At 42.7% G+C, this 16,291-nt stretch overlaps 1 protein-coding gene across 1 annotated transcript in view; it reads left to right on the top strand.

The window, feature by feature from the left end:
* Positions 1 to 339: 339 nt before the first annotated feature.
* Positions 340 to 16,291, top strand: part of IPO7 (importin 7) — a 64,365-nt gene continuing 48,413 nt past the window's right edge. The window contains exon 1 of the mRNA XM_037728442.1: positions 340 to 589. Coding sequence (XP_037584370.1) covers positions 506 to 589 — 84 coding nt within the window. The 5' untranslated portion in view covers positions 340 to 505. The remainder of the gene's footprint in view (positions 590 to 16,291) is intronic.

Here is a 16,291-nt window from a genome sequence, read left to right as displayed (position 1 = left end):
AAAGAGAGAAAAAAATAAAAAAGAGAAGGAAAAAAGAGAAAGAAACACATCTAAAATTGCTTTTCAATTTCCTTCAATTACGCACCGTTAGCAATGGATTGCACCACACACTGTATCTGATTCCCTTTATGATAATTATGAATATATTATGTGAAACCTTTTGTAGCTGATTGTTTTACTTTTCTTTCTGTGGAATTTGAACATTTTTCGTTTTTGAGTAGGAAGACCTGTCTGTAGGAACGATAGCTCAGATAGCCACGTGGGCTGCTACTGTGTTTGTGGACTACATCTCCCAAAGTGCTCCGCGGGCGCGTCCACAGGAAGTCGCTGGAGCATCTCCCGCCTCCACGCCGAGGCGAAGAGGTTCTATCCGGGGCCTTGGCGCTTCTCTTTCCTTTCGCGCCGGTTGCCGCTGCGGAGCGCGGCTTGTCCATGTGCGCAGTGAGTGGCGCTATTACTGGCCCAGTAGCACCAGAGCCCCGGGTTTGACCGAGTCTGCGCTGCGATGGACCCCAACACCATTATCGAGGCCCTGCGGGGCACTATGGATCCAGCCCTGCGTGAGGCCGCGGAGCGCCAGCTCAATGAAGTAAGGACGCCCGGCTAGCGGTGGCGGCGGGCAGGCGGGCAGACAGAGGTGGCAGGCCGAGCCCTCGGGGCCTGGCCGGAGGCGCAGACGGAGTCGTTGAGGGCCGCAACAGGAGGGTGGGGCGGACATCTGACGGCGAGTTCCAGGCTGAGGCGCCTCGGTGTGGTGTGGTGGTGGCGGCTGCCGCCGAGGCTGCCTTTGCTTCGGATCCTGAGCTGGGCCTCTGGCTGCGGTCTAGGCATGAGGAGCCGGCTGAGGCGAGGCGGGCGTGACGGGTTGGGCACATGGCCGGCTCGGGTGGCCGGCCGCCCTCTGGCTCATTCCCAGCTCGTTCCTTAGATTCAGGAGGGGGCGAAACTTAATGGGAGGTTTTTCAGACGTTTCCGAGACCAGTCTTCGCCGTCGCCGGGTTTGGAGGGGTTCCTGGGAATGCCGACTGGCTCACTGGGGGCTGCGCCTGTCATCCTTGTCACTTCGCTGGGCTGATCCGTGGCCTGCCCCTCGGGTACAACTTCCTCCTCTCTGGCCGAGTTGCTAGGGAAGGCTTTCAAAGGCAAACCCGCGCCTCCTTGGCAGGAGAGGGGTAGTGCGGGATACTCGCAGAATCTGATCCCTGCTCTTCTACTGTCATAATGCTTCGGTCGGGGAGCTGGCTTGTGTAGTTGAAAGATCAGGTGAAGTGCACCCTTCTAGGTATAGCTGCACCACTGATTTCTTGAGTGACCTTGGGCCAGTCACTTAACCTCTTGATCCTGAGTTTTTTCCCATTCATAAAATTACGCCGTAGAGTTGTTGTGACAGTCAGGTGAGATAATGTTAAGTGTGAGTGCCCTATCAGTTCAGATATTGCATTCTCTGAAGGTTGGTTCCCCCCTCCCCATATTTTGGGGAGACCGCTCCTTGGAAAACGGCTTTCATTGCATGGATATTTATTGTACTATTTCCAGCGTCATTCTTTGTTTCTAAGAAAACCTTTGCAGTTTTATGTATTAATGATCAGTATTTTAAAGCCTTCTTAAAAGGGCTGCTGTAACTTCTCTGCCAGTTAGTAACTGTCTTTTTGGCATACTGCTGAATCTGTCAGCTTTTCTGAACTTTAGTGTACTTTTTTTTTCTTTTAAGACAGAGTTCCGCTCTTGTGGCCCAGGCTGGAGTGCAATGGTGCGATCTCGGCTCACTGCAGCCTCTGCCTCCCGGGTTCAAGCGATTCTCCTGCCTCAGTCTCCCGAGTAGCTGGGATTACAAGCGTGCGCCACCACACCCGGCTAATTTCTGTATTTTTAGTAGAGACAGGGTTTTTACCATGTTGATCAAGCTGGATGGTCTTGAACTCCTGACCTCAGGTGATCCACCCACCTCGGCCTCCCAAAGTGCTGGGATTACAGGTGTGAGTCACTGCTCCATTAACTGAAAAATAAATCACACTTTAAATTTGAAATTCAACTATTTTCGGGTTCTCTTAGCTGGTAAGTAAATAATTTAAAAACATTGTTTACATTGACCAGAAACAGCAGGAATATTACTAATTGGGCTTTTTCAATGTAAAGGGCTACAGTAGAGATTCCTGCCCTCATGGAACTCACAGTTCAAGATTATCCACAGTTTAGACAAATTAAATGTAAATTATTTCAGAATGTTAAATCTATCGGTCAGCCGCAGTGACTCATGCCTGTAATCCCAGCACTTTGGGAGGCTGAGGTGGGGAGATCAAGAGGTCAGGAGTTCAAGACCAGCCTGGCCAACATAATGAAACCCCATCTCTGCTAAAAATACAGGCACCTGTAATCCCAGCTACTGGGGAGGCTGAGGCAGGAGAATAGCTTGAACCTGGAAGTCAGAGGTTGCAGTGAGCTGAGATCGTGCCACTGCACACCAGCCTGGGTGAGAGAGTATTATTTACATTTACATATAAATCTATTTTATATGTAAATGAGATCATTATTATACCATACTAAGTGATGATTACATGTTCAAATTTTTAGACTCAGAGTCACCTTGGGAGGAGCTTAGATTTTTTTGGATATAAAATTGTGAGTTGAAGCAAATTCCCATTTTGAACCATTACAAAACTATGGAAGGAGTAATGGATCACTTTTTGTTTTGATTTGCTTTGTGGTAGACATGGGTTAAGGTGAACATTATTTTGCTTATGAAATAGTAATGCATTTACAAGCCTAGAAAAGCTAAAGGTTTAGTCATGGTCATTTCTATCATAACTTTGCTCTAATTAGGTATTATTTTGGCTAAATATACTTGTGTGTAATTAGTAATTTTAAATATTAGTACTTGAAAGAGTTGGTTTGCCTCTACAAAAATTGGAGAAATACTTCCTGAAAATCTAAAATTCATTTATTCCTCAAATAGACATTGCATGTCTAGTTATATACACTGACATCTTGTAATAGAGACCTGGGGTATTTCACAAGTTAGCTTTTGGAAGATAAACAAATGATCAAAATAGTCTTCAAAGCCCCCCTTTTTTTTCTGAGACAGAGCCTAGCTCTGTTGCCCAGGCTGGAGTGCAGTGGCGTGATCTCAGCACACTGCAACCTCAGCCTCCCAGATACAAGTGATTCTCTTGCCTCAGCCTTCTGAGTAGGTGAGACTACAGGTGTGTACCACCACACCTGGCTATAAAGCCTTTTTTTTTTTGCTTAACCATTAAACTGCTGTTTTGGAATACTGTCAAACAGCAAACACTGCTAATCTGTCGAAAAGTTATTACATGGCCTTTATTTCTGTAATCCTTAGCTGTTTATATTTCATACATTTCTTTCAATTATAACACCTAGATTTTTAAATATTCTTCCTAAGGTAAATTTTCTATTAGTATATTTACTTTCATTCCATTTAATACATTGCTTCTCCCTCTCCCTTCCATTTAAATATTTTTTGCTTTGACTTTCTTGTGGCGGAATATTGATTTTGGAGACAGATCTCAGATAAGGCTTGAATATAGTAAGAATGAGGAGGTAACATTTCTGAAAGGCTCTTGCCTTGGAGAAGATAGAAGAAGGAATTATTCTCTGATGTCTCTCATTCCACTGAACCTGTGTTTTGGTTCATTTAGAACCAAAGAAAAGGTTTATTGACATTTGGGTGAATCTTTTCACTAAGTGAAATAATCACTGACTCAATGTAAAATTTGTAAAGTGTTATTAAAGTATTTATAGTGTAGATAGTTTCAAAACAAAATAGTGCTTCTGTCTCAGAGTCTTTGCACTTAACTGTTACACTGCTTGGAACTCCTTTCAACAGTTGTCCCTCCCCGCAACTTGTTCTCTCATTTCCTTCCATCCCTGTTCAAATGTCTCCTTATCACTGAGGAGTTTCTTGAGCACTATACTCCCTATATCCCTTCACTTGCTTTTCTCTATAGCACTGATTTGTCATACATGTTTTGCTCTTTTTTTAAATTAATTTTATTTGGCTGGGTCGCACCTGTAATCCCAACACTTTGGGAGGCCGAGGCAGGCAGATCACCTGAGGTTTGGAGTTCGAGATTAGCCTGATCAACATTAAGAAACCTCATCTCTACTAAAAATACAAAATTAGCTGGGCGTGGTGCCGCATGCCTATAATCCCAGCTACTCCGGAGACTGAGGCAGGAGGATTGCTTGAACTCAGGAGGCAGAGTATGCAGTGAGCTGAGATCGTGGCACTGCAGTCCAGCCTGGGCAACACAGCGTGACTCTGTCTTAAATAAATAAATAAATACATAATTTATTTATTTAATTATTCAAGCAGGCTCAAGTGATTCTTCTGCCTCAGCCTCCTGTGTAGCTGGGATTACAGGCGCCTGCCACCATGCCCGTCTAATTTTTTGTATTTTTAGTAGAGATGGAGTTTCACCATGTTGGCCAGGCTGGTCTCAAACTCTTGACCTTGTGATCTTCCCTCCTCGGCCTCCCAAAGCACTGGAATTTCAGGCATGAGCCACTGCTCCTGGCCTATTTATTTTTTGAGACAGGGTCTTGCTCTGTCACCCAGGCTGGAATGCAGTGGCGCCATCATGGCTCACTGCAGCCTCTCCCTCCTGGGCTCAAGCAGTACTCTCACCTCAGCCTCCCAAGTACCTGGGACTATAGGGTTGTGCCACCAGGCCCAACTAATATTTGTATTTTTTGTAGAGACAAGGTTTTATCATGTTGTCCAGGCTTATTTTTAATATTTTTAGGGCCAAGGCCTTGCTATATTGCCCAGGCTGGAGTGAGTGCAGTGGCAGGTCTCGAACTCCTGGGCTCAGGCAGCCCTCCTACCTGATCTCCCACAGTGCTGGGATTACTGGTGTTAACCAGCACGCCCAACCTAGAAGTGGAACTTTTTTTTTTTTTTTTTGAGATGGAGTCTCACTCTGTTGCCCAGGCTAGAGTGCAACGGTGCGATCTTGGCTCACTGCAACCTCCGTCTCAGGATTCAAGCAATTCTCCTGTCTCAGCCACCTGAGTAGTTGGGATTACAGGTGCCCACCACCATGCCTGGCTAATTTTTGTATTTTTAGTAGAGACAGGATTTCACCATGTTGGCCGCAGCTGGTCTCGAACACCTGACCGCAGGCGATCCACCTGCCTTGGCTTCCCAAAGTGCTGGGATTACAGGCATGAGCCACCATGCTTGGCCAGAGTGGAATTTTAATTTTTTTTTTTTTTGAGACGGAATTTCGCTCTTGTTACCCAGGCTGGAGTGCAATGGCGCGATCTCGGCTCACCGCAACCTCCGCCTCCTGGGTTCAGGCAATTCTCCTGCCTCAGCCTCCTGAGTAGCTGGGACTACAGGCACGCGCTACCATGCCCAGCTAATTTTTTGTATTTTTAGTAGAGACAGGGTTTCACCATGTTAACCGGGATGGTCTTGATCTCTTGACCTCGTGATCCACCCGCCTCGGCCTCACAAAGTGCTGGGATTACAGGCGTGAGCCACCGCGCCCGGCTTAATTTTTATTTTTATTTGGCGGAGTCTCTCTTTGTCACCCAGCCTGGAGTACAGTGACGCAATCTCAGCTCATTGCAAACTCCGCCTCCCAGGTTCAAGAGATTTTCCTGCCTCAGCCTCCTGAGTATCTGGGACAACAGGTGCGTGCCACCACATCCAGCTAATTTTTTGTATTTTTAGTTGAGATGGGGTTTCAGCGTGTCAGGATGGTCTCCATCTCCTGACCTTGTGATCCGCCAGCCTCAGCCTCCCCAAGTGCTGGGATTACAGGTGTGAGCCACCACACCCAGCTAAGAAGTGGAATTTTTAAAGTATTTTTGTTTAAAATATGTAACATTCGGTATTCATTCACACAATAAACAATTGAATGTTTATTATGTTCCAGAGACTATTTGGTCTTGGGGATACAAAGACTGCCCTTTCCTACACATGTGTAAACACACACACACACACACAGGCACACTTCATTTCTAAAATAAAAATAAAACATTAAAATTTGGAATAGATTATCATAATTGACAACAATCTCTTGGATTTCTTCCTGCTTTAGTTGCCAGTGTTCTGCTATGGAAACCTTTCTATATGCAAACCTTTACTCATGCTGCTTAAACTCTGTTAAGCTCCTATTACCTGTAACTAAAATTTTCCTATCCTTAACTTTCATGAAGCTCATCTTAAATGCCATTTTAAATCAGGAAACGTTTCTTAATATTCCTATTTTACATTGACCTTTCCCTCCACTAACCTTCTGTGGTACTGCTATGTTAACTTAAAACTCATCTTTTTAGCACCTAATCTTATATTTTTCCTTATATTTTAATTGTTAAATTTCATTTGAACTAAGTGATTGCTAACTCTCCTTCCTACTCTAAAAGTTCACTAGCCTTGAACTTGTTTAGCTTTAGTGGGACAGTGGAAGTAAAATCTTTAAATCAGGAGATATATATATATATATATATATTTACTTTTTTTTAGTTTGGCTCTGTCACCCAGAGTGCAGTGGTACAATCTCGGCTCACTGCAACCTCTGTCTGCCAGGCTCAAGTTAATCTTCCCACCTCAGCGTCCCAAGTAGCTGGGACTACCAGGTACATGCCACCATACCTGGCTAAATTTTCTCTTTTTTTTTTTGAGAAGGAGTTTCGCTTTTGTTACCCAAGCTGGAGTGCAATGGCACGATCTCACTGCAACCTCTGTCTCTTGGGTTCAAGTGATTCTCCTGCCTCAGCCTCTCAAGTAGCTGAGTTTACAGGTGCACACCACCATGCTTGGCTAATTTTTTTTAGTCAGGCTGGTCTTGAACTCCTGACCTCAGGTGATCCACCTGCCTCAGCCTCCCAAAGTGCTGAGATTACAGGTGTGAGCCTCCACATCTGGTCAATTTTTGTATTTTTTGTGGAGATAGGATCTTGCCATGTTTTCCAGGCTGGAATCGGAATCGAACCCCTGAGCTCAAGCAATATTCCTGCCTTGGCCTCTCAAACTGCTAAGGTTACAGGCCTGAGCCACTATGCCCAGCCAAGATCCATCTTTTAAAAAAACCCTTGGAGTACTAGCTGTAAGTAGCAACTCAACAAACGATTGTTTCTGTTACAAAAACATTTGAAAAACATATTGTTTCTGTCAGGAGGCAGATACCATCCTTGATGCTGGAGATCCAACACTGTACATGAGAGAAAGTCCTGGTTCTAGTGAAGGTTGCAATTAAATTGAAGTTTTTCTTTATTATTTTTAAAATTTATTTACTTTTTTTTTTTCTTGAGATGGAGTTTCACTCTCGTTGCCCGGGCTGGAGTTCAATGCATGATCTTGGCTCGCCACAACCTTCACCTCCTAGGTTCAAGCGACTCTCCTGCCTCAGTCTCCCAGGTAGCTGGGATTACAGGCACGTGCCACCAGACCTGGCTAATTTTGTGTATTTTTTTTTCTTTTTTTTGAGATGGAGTCTCGCTCTGTCACCTAGGCTGTAGTGCAGTGGCATGATCCTGGCTCACTGCAACCTCCACCTCCCAGGTTCAAGCAGTTCTCGTACCTCAGCCTCCTGAGTAGCTGGGGTTTCACCATGTTGGTCAGGCTGGTCTCAAACTCCTGACATTGCCATCCTCCCGCTTTGGCCTCCCAAAGTGCTGGGATTACAGGTATGAGCCACCGTGCCCGGCCATTTACTTTTACTTTTTTTTAGACAGAGCCTCACTTTGTTGCCCGGGCTGGAGTGCAGTGGCGTGATCTTGGCTCGCTGCAACCTCTGCCTCCCGGGTTCAAGCGAATCTCCTGCCTCAGCCTCCTAGGCAGCTGGGACTCTAGGCTTCCGCCACCATACCTGGCTAATTTTTTGTATTTTTAGTAGATATGGGGTTTCACCATGTTAGCCAGGCTGATCTCAAACCCCTGACTTCAGGTGATTTGCCTGCCTCAGCCTCCCAAAGTGCTGGGTTTACAAGACGTGAGCCACTGCACCCAGCCTATTTATTTATTTCTGAGATAGGGTCTCTCTTCAGTTGCCCAGGCTGGAGTGCAGTGGTGCGGTCACAGCTCAGTGCAGTATCGACTCCCCAGGCTCAGCTGATTCTCCCACATTAGCCTCCCAAGTAGCTGGCACTACCAACACACACTACCCAATCTGGTGAAATTTTTGTATTTTTAGTAGTGGTGAGGTTTGTCCATGTTTTATTGCCCAGGCTGTTCTCAAACTCGTAGACTCAAGCAATCTACCTGACTCGGTCTCCCAAAGTACTGGGATTACAGGCGTGAGCTACCACACTGGCCGGGATTTTTAAATGTATTGCCAGGAAGATTTTTATGAAATACTCATTCTGAAGGATAGTTCCCAGTCTGGTTCATTTAACAGCAAATGTCTGTGTGCTAGGCACTGAGCCTAAGTAGTTAGATGCAGAGAAATTCATGGTCACTGTTGGTCCTTACAATACATGTGGTCAGTATTATAATAAAGCTACATGTAAGTTTTAGATGAGGAAACCATTAAGTCTGGCTAAGGTGGATATGATCTGGGCATCAATAGTCTCCTCCCTGTTATATTTGCAGTCAAGAAAAATGCGGTAAGTAGAATTAGGGGGTTTACTCAGGAGCCATTTAAACTCATAGTTCCTAAGCTCAAAATGGTATATAATTGTCACAGATATATATATTTTTGAGTGGAGTTTTGCTCTTTTTACCCAGGCTGGAGTGCAGCGGTGTGATCTCAGTTCACTGCAACCTCTGCCTCCCAGCTTCAAGTGATTCTCTTGCCTCAGCCTCCCGAGTAGCTGGGATTACAGGTGTGCACCACCATGCCTGGGTAATTTTGTATTTTTATAGAGATGGAGTTTCACCATGTTGGCCAGGCTGGTCTCGAACTCCTGACCTCAGGAGTTTGGCCCACCTCGGCCTCCCAAAGTGCTGGGATTACAGGCCTAAGCCACTGTACCTGGTCTAATGCTTTTATATATATATAGGCAGCAGTGCTACTTTCTCATTGCATTTGATAAGTTTCTTGATATTTTCTGTTTTTTTTTTTTTTTTTTAAGCTCACACTATCCTGGATCACTTTTGGGATTGTCACAAATTGTTAACTATTACTGCTATATGTGCTCTACCTTACTGATAAATGGTTCATTTGATTTCATTTTATTAAAAGTATTTCATTAATGAAAATATTAGGTCTAGAAAAGTGTAAAAGAATGGCATATTTGTAGGATAATTTGGAATGCCTATAAATTAAGCAAAATATTTTAGGAGTTTAGATAAAATTTCTTCAGGAGTATTTCGAAGTACTGTTCTGAATTTTGGAGGAAAGTCCCTTGGTACTTTGGTTCTTAGACAGGAAGTTATGCAATGACATAGCTTGTTAAAGATCTGAAAGAGGCTGGGTGTGGTGGCTCACACTTGAATTCCCAGCACTTTGGGAGGTCAAAGCAGGAGGAGGATCACTTGAACCCAGGAGTTCAAGAACAACCTGAGCAACATAGGGAGACCCTGTCATTACAAAAAAAAGTTCTTTTTTTTTTTTTTTTTTTAAGCTGGAGTCTCGCTCTGTTTCCAGGTTGGAGTGTGGCTCGATCTCGGCTCACTGCAGCCTCCACCTCCCGGGTTCAAGCAGCTCTCCTGCCTCAGCCTCCTGGCCAGCTGGGATTACAGGCATGCGCCACCACGCCCAGCTAATTTTTGTATTTTTTAGTAGAGGCAGGGTTTCACCATATTGGACAAGCTGGTCTTGATCTCCTGACCTTGTGATCCACCCGCCTCGGCCTCCCAGAGTGCTGGATTACAGGCGTGAGCCACCGTACCCAGCCTAGTGTACATTTTTCTTTTTCTTTTTTTTTAAAGCTGAGCTTATTTTGGGGGACAAGAAAGCATCGGGGAAGCTGCCTGTGGTTTTTTAGGTCTATTGCTACAACCTATTGTACTAAAGTTTTTCATTTATGTTTTATAATTAGTCATCAATTCTTGAATTACATTCTTCATAGTTCTTCAAGACCTCACCTTCTTATAGCATAGATCTGATCATGTAAAAACCTTCACAGAAACTTCACACTCATTAAATGTGTTGGACACAACCTACTAGTTCATTTTTGTCTTTCACTATTTTTCATTCTGTTAATAATCTCCTTAACATACCCCATACTACTTTTCCTATTTAAAGTCTTTTCTTCCATTTCCGGGTTTATGTCCCTTAGGTTCTAACTTGAAATTGTACTAATTAGTCCAACTGGAATTAAACTCTCAAAATAATTTCATACTGATCTTTTTACTCTATAGTGTCTGGCACATTGTCAGTACTAGTACGAAGAATGGAGTTGGGTTTGATGAGATGAATTAAGGGTGACTATTGAAATTATCTGGGTTGTTGACAGATAAAGAGAAGGATGAAAGATGTCTAGTAAGGTGGGGTTTTTTTGTATTATGGTTACAAGCTTTTAAAACTAGAGTATTAGTAGTTTTAGCCTTAATTAATGATGTGTAATGACTCATTTGTTGATTCAGTTCTTTGCTAGAATCCAGGAGCTTGAGGAGGGAACTGGGCATATAATTAGGGCCTGCATCCAGAAGTTACATTTATATTTTGACTCATATAAAAGATCTATTGTAGCATATTCTGGGGCCTGTATTGATGTTTGCCAAACTGTTGACAATAATACCATAATTGCCCAAATTTTAAAGGGTTTTTGTGACAAAGTTTGATGCTGGTTATATTTTTACTTAAGTTTATTTTATTTATTTATTGTTTTTTGAGATGGAGTTTTGCTCTTTTCGCCCAGGCTGGAATACAGTGGCACGATCTTGGCTCACTGAAACCTCCACCTTCTGGTTTCAAGTGATGTTCCTGCCTAAACCTCACAAGTAGCTGGGATTACAGGCGCCTGCCACCACGCCCTGCTAATTTTTGTAGTTTTAGTAGAGACTGGGTTTCACCACGTTGGCCAGGCTGGTTTCGAACTCCTGACCTCAAGTGATCTGCCAGCCTCTGCCTCCCAAAGTGCTGGGATTACAAGTGTGTCACCACTCCCAGCCCCTTTATTTTTTAAATTACCATAAAAATTTGAAGCGTTCTTTTTAATGTGTGATAATTTGCTACAGGTATGCCAGAAAGTTTTTAAAGATCAACCAGTGCCTAAAAGAATTTTTTTTCCCCTAATTTGAAGAGTTAATGTGTGTCTTTTATTTGTTTTATAATTATACAGCTGGATCTTTTTTCCTTCATCTTAAAATTTTCTTTTTTGGAACCCAGACTGACCAATAAACTTTAAGTATAATTTACATACCATAAAGTTCGTCTATTTTAAGTGACAATCAGTGGTTTTTAGTAGATTTATCTAGTTGTACAACTGTCTAGTTTTGGAACATTTCCATCACCACAGTAAAATCCCTCATACCAGTTTACAGTTTATCCCCCGCATTCAACCTCCAGCCTAATATACTCTCTGTCTCAGTTTTTTTCATGAGACTTTCCTGTCTGTTATCTATTAGGATTGCTCTAAATTCATTTGTTACCTTCTTTTTGTTTTTCTTCAGAGTCTCACTGTGTCCCTCAGGGTGGAGTGCAGTGGTGCGAACTCAGCTCACTGCAACCTCTCCCAGATTCAAGCAGTTATCCTGCCTCAGCCTCCTGAGTAGCTGAGATTACAGGCATGCGCCACCATGCCTGACTAATTTTTGAATTCTTAGTAGAGATGGGGTTTTACCGTGTTGACCAGGCTGGTCTCAAACTCATAACCTCAAGTGATCCGCCCGTGCCAGCCTCCGAAAGTGCTGGGATTACTGGTATGAGCCACCACTCCCAGCCCTCATTTTTTTTTTTTTACCTTCTTTTGGGGAATACAAGGCTTCCTGTTTTAGGGATTTCAGGTAGGTAGAAATTTGTATGGGGCAGCTAGATTGGTTGAGTTTTCCTGCTCTATTCCCGCTAACAGAAATATCCTCTCTTTCTTATTTATTTATTTGAGAGTCCTGCTCTGTCCCCCACGCTGGAGTGCAATGGTGCGATCTTGGCTCACTGCAACCTCTGCCTCCCGGGTTTTGGTGGTGATTCTCCTGCCTCAGCCTCCCAAGTAACTGGGATTATAAATGCCTGCCACCACATCTGGCTGATTTTTTTTTTTTTTTTTTTTTTTTTTTTTTTTTTGGGTGGGTTTTTTTTTTTTTTTTTTTTTTTTTTTTTTTTAGTAGAGGTGGGGTTTCAAAGTTGGTCAGGCTGGTGATGAACTCCTGACCTCAGGTGATCTGCCCACCTCAGCCTCCCAAAGTGCTGGGATTACAGGTCTCAGCCACTGTGCCTGGCTGAAAGTTTTGCTTTTTTTCATCAATCACACTTTTAAAATCTATACTTACATGTTTTTGAAGGTAATTAATAAGGTTAATAAAGCGGTAAGTGATGGCCGGGCATGGTGGCTGACCCCTGTAATCCCAGCACTTTGGGAGATTGAGGTGGGCAGATCACTTGAGATCAGGAGTTCAAGACCAGCCTGGCCAACATGGTGAAAGCCCATCTCTACTAAAAATACAAAAATTAGCTGGGCGTAGCAGCACACGCCCTTGTAATTCCAGCTACTCAGGAAGCTGAGGTAGGAGAATCTCTTCAACCCGGGAGGCTGAGGTTGCAGTGAGCCGAGATTACGCCACTGCACTCCAGTTTAGGTGATAAAACGAGACTCCATCTCAAAAAAAAAAAAAAAAAAATGCTGAGTGCTTATTTTCAGAGTTCAGTGTTGTCGATTTAACTATTTACACATTTCAAGTATTGCAATACAATGGCTTTTAGTATGTTCACAGTTGAGCAGCCATCACCCAGTCTTTAAAATATTTCCATCACCCCAGGAAGAAAATTCATATCTTAGCCATCACTCCCCATTCCACCCCAACCCCCATCCCAGACCTAGGCAACAGTCCTATCTTGATGTCCATACAGATTTGTCTCTTCCAGATAGTTCATGTAATTGGAATCATACAATATGTATTCTTTTGTGACTGGCTTCTTTCATACAGCATAATGTTTTCAAAGTTTATATATGTTGTAACATGTATTCAGTACTTTTCTTTTTCGAGGCAGAGTTTCACTCTTGTTGCCCAGACTGAAGTGTAATGGCATGATCTTGACTCACTGCAACCTCTACCTCCCAGGTTCAAGCGATTCTCCTGCCTCAGCCTCCCAAGTAGCTGGGATTATAGACATGTGCCACCATGCCCATATAATTTTGTATTTTTAGTAGAGATGGGGTTTCTCCGTGTTGGTCAGGCTGGTTTCGAACTCTCTACCTCAGGTGGTCCGCCAGCTTCGGCCTCCCAAAGTGTTGGGATTATAGGTGTGAGCCACCGCAACTGGCCTAGCACTTCAATTTTTTAATTGCTGAAAAGCATTCTATTGTGTGTATCGATAAGACAAATTTTACTTTCTTTTTTTTTATTTTTAAAAATATTAATTTTTTTTTTTAAAGATGGGGTTTCACCATGATGGCCAGGCGAGTCTTGAACTCCTGACCTCAGGTGATCCACCCACCTCGGCCTCCCAAAGTGCTAGGATTACAGGTGTGAGCCACTGCGCCCAGCCAGATTTTACTTTCATTAGTTGATGGGCATACAGTTGTTTCCACTTTTAGACTATTATGAGTAATGCTGCTGTGAAAGTTGGGGTAAAAATAGTCTCGATTTTGTTTTTTTATGTTAAATCTGGGTAACCAACACCTAGACCAAGACACATATAATGTTTTCATTGGCCTAGAAAGTTTCTTTGATACTCTTACTATTCAGTACTGTTCCTCCTCCAAGTTACTGTTTTTCTGACTTCTATTACTACAGATTAGATTTGCCGGCCCTAATTGGTATAATGTGGCTATACATCTGTGCAGCCAACAAAAACAGTGGTGGTTTTTGTTGTTTAAAGTTGAGGTTTTGCTTTGTTGCCCAGGCAGGAGTAGAGTGGTATGATCATAGCTCACTGCAGCCTCAAACTCCTGGGTCCAAGCAGTCCTCTTGCCTCAGCCTCCTGGGTAGCTAAAACTACAAATGCATGCTTCCACTCCCAGCTATTATAATTTTTAAATTTTCTGTAGAGGTGGTGTCTTGCTTGTTGTCCAGGCTGGTCTTGAACTTGTGACCTCAGATGATCCTCCTGCATCAGCCTTCCAAAGCACTGGAATCACAGGTGTGAGCCACTTTGCTGCACATTTTTTTTTTTTTTGTTCTAACATAATCCCAAACCTAAACCAACAGCTTAATCTGGGGCTGTAATCACTTAAAGTAGTCTGTTTCAAATTAAGGAAAAGCTTCAGTGTTGGGACCTCAAGAGAGGTTGTATACACAAAACCATACATATGTGCTTTATGGGCAATTTAAGGAACTATAGGGTAACTTGGCTGTACATCTGTTTATACATTACTTATGTTAGAGCACACTCTGAGAAAGGGAGATTCTATTGAATACGGATATATATATATAAAGGATATAACATTTGTTATGTCTTGATATTTGTAAGATATTTTCTGTGTTGTTTTATATACTCCTTATAGCCATCCTGTGAAGTAAATTTTATTATTTTTTTGTAATTGAGACTTAGATTTACTGAATCAACTTGTTGAAGGCTTAGCATTCTAGGAAGTGGCATCACCTGGATTTACAACCAAGACTATCTGATTGCAGCAGTTCATTCCAGGAATTTGTGATTTGTTATAGGAGATCAGATATATACTGTAATGTAAATGGTCTGAAAAGTGCCCTAGTAGTATGGATGATAGTGTCTTTTTGTGGGCTCATCTACTGTCTTAAATATAAAAACCTTTCTCGCTCTACTCTACACCTAGGCAATCACATCGGCATTTATTTGTTTGCTCTTCCAATTCATTCAGTGGATTTTTTGAATAGCTTAAATGCCAAGTGTCATATGAAGAACTGGGGATATAAGCAGTATAGTCCTTACTCAGTATGGGCTTAGAGTCTAATTAATAGGAGAAACAGGCATAAGACCCATCTGCAAATATAGTAAACAAATATGTAATAAGTGTTATGAAGAAAAATAATGGTTATGAGAGCAGCAGGGAGCCCACTTTAGCTTGAGTGATCAGGCAGAAAAAGCTTCTCTGGGCTGGGCGTGGTGACTCACGCCTGTAATCTCAGCACTTTGGGAGGCCGAGGCAGGCGGATCACCTGAGGTCAGGAGTTCAAGACCAGCCTGGTCAACATGGTGAAACCCTGTCTTAAAAAAAAAAAACAAAAAATGCTTCTCTAAGGAAATAATGTTTAAGCTGAGACCCAAAGAACGTGAAGTTGTGAACGGTTAACTGGCGGAGCATGCAAGAGAAGGATGATTGTCCGTAGAAAAAGACACAGCATGTACAAAGATTCTGAAATGAAGTAATGTCTTTCTTTCTTTTTGCTTTTATTATTATTTTTGATTGACACATGATAATTGTATAATACATATCTGTGGGGTACAGTGATATTTCAGTACATGTATACAACAATGTAATGATCAAATCAGGGTAATTAGCATATTCATCATCCCAAATGTGTATCATTTCTTTGGGCTAGGAACATCAAAATCTGCTCTTGCTCTTCTAGCTATTTGAAAATATACAATACATTGTTGTTCATTTTGGTTACTCTACAGTGCTGTAGAACACTACAACTTACTCCTACTATCTAGGTGTTATTTTGTATCTGTTAAATATATTTCTTTCTTCTCAAAAGAACCTAAAGGCTTGTAGCTATGGAAGTGGGATTGTGTTGAGAGAGGTTTTAAAAATGAGGCAAGGACAGCCAGGTGTGGTGCCCTTTGCCTGTAATCCCAATACTTTGGGAGGCCAAGGCAGGCCAATCACCTGAAGTGAGGAGTTCAAGACGAGCCTGGCCAACATGGTGAAAGCCCGACTCTACTAAAAATGCCAAAAAAGCTGAGTGTGGTGGCGGGTGCCTGTAATCCCAGCTACTTGGGAGGCTGAGGCAGGAGAATCTCTTGAACCCAGGAGGTGAAGTTTGCAATGACCCTAGATTGCGCCATCGTACTTCAGCCTGGGGGACAAAAGTGAGATGACTCCTCGAGAAAAAAAAAAAATGGCAGGTACAAGATATCTTCATGTAGGGCCTTAGAAGGTGCAGTAGAAAGCTTGTTAAAAGGTTTGCTTAAACGAGATTGATTTATAATTTTAAAAGATCTTTGGCTGCTAAACGGAGAATGATTGAGGGCACAAATAGTTAAATTAAGAGGGATGATGGTCAATTGAACTAGGTTGGCATTCATGGGAATGGAGAAAGTAGATGCATTTTTTTTTTTTTTTTTTTTTT

Source organism: Cebus imitator, unplaced genomic scaffold, assembly GCF_001604975.1.
Source record: "Cebus imitator isolate Cc_AM_T3 unplaced genomic scaffold, Cebus_imitator-1.0 Scaffold265, whole genome shotgun sequence".
NCBI lineage: Eukaryota > Metazoa > Chordata > Mammalia > Primates > Cebidae > Cebus > Cebus imitator.
The sequence above is the reverse complement of the archived record's forward strand: the minus strand, read 5'-3'. Positions and strand labels throughout refer to the sequence as shown.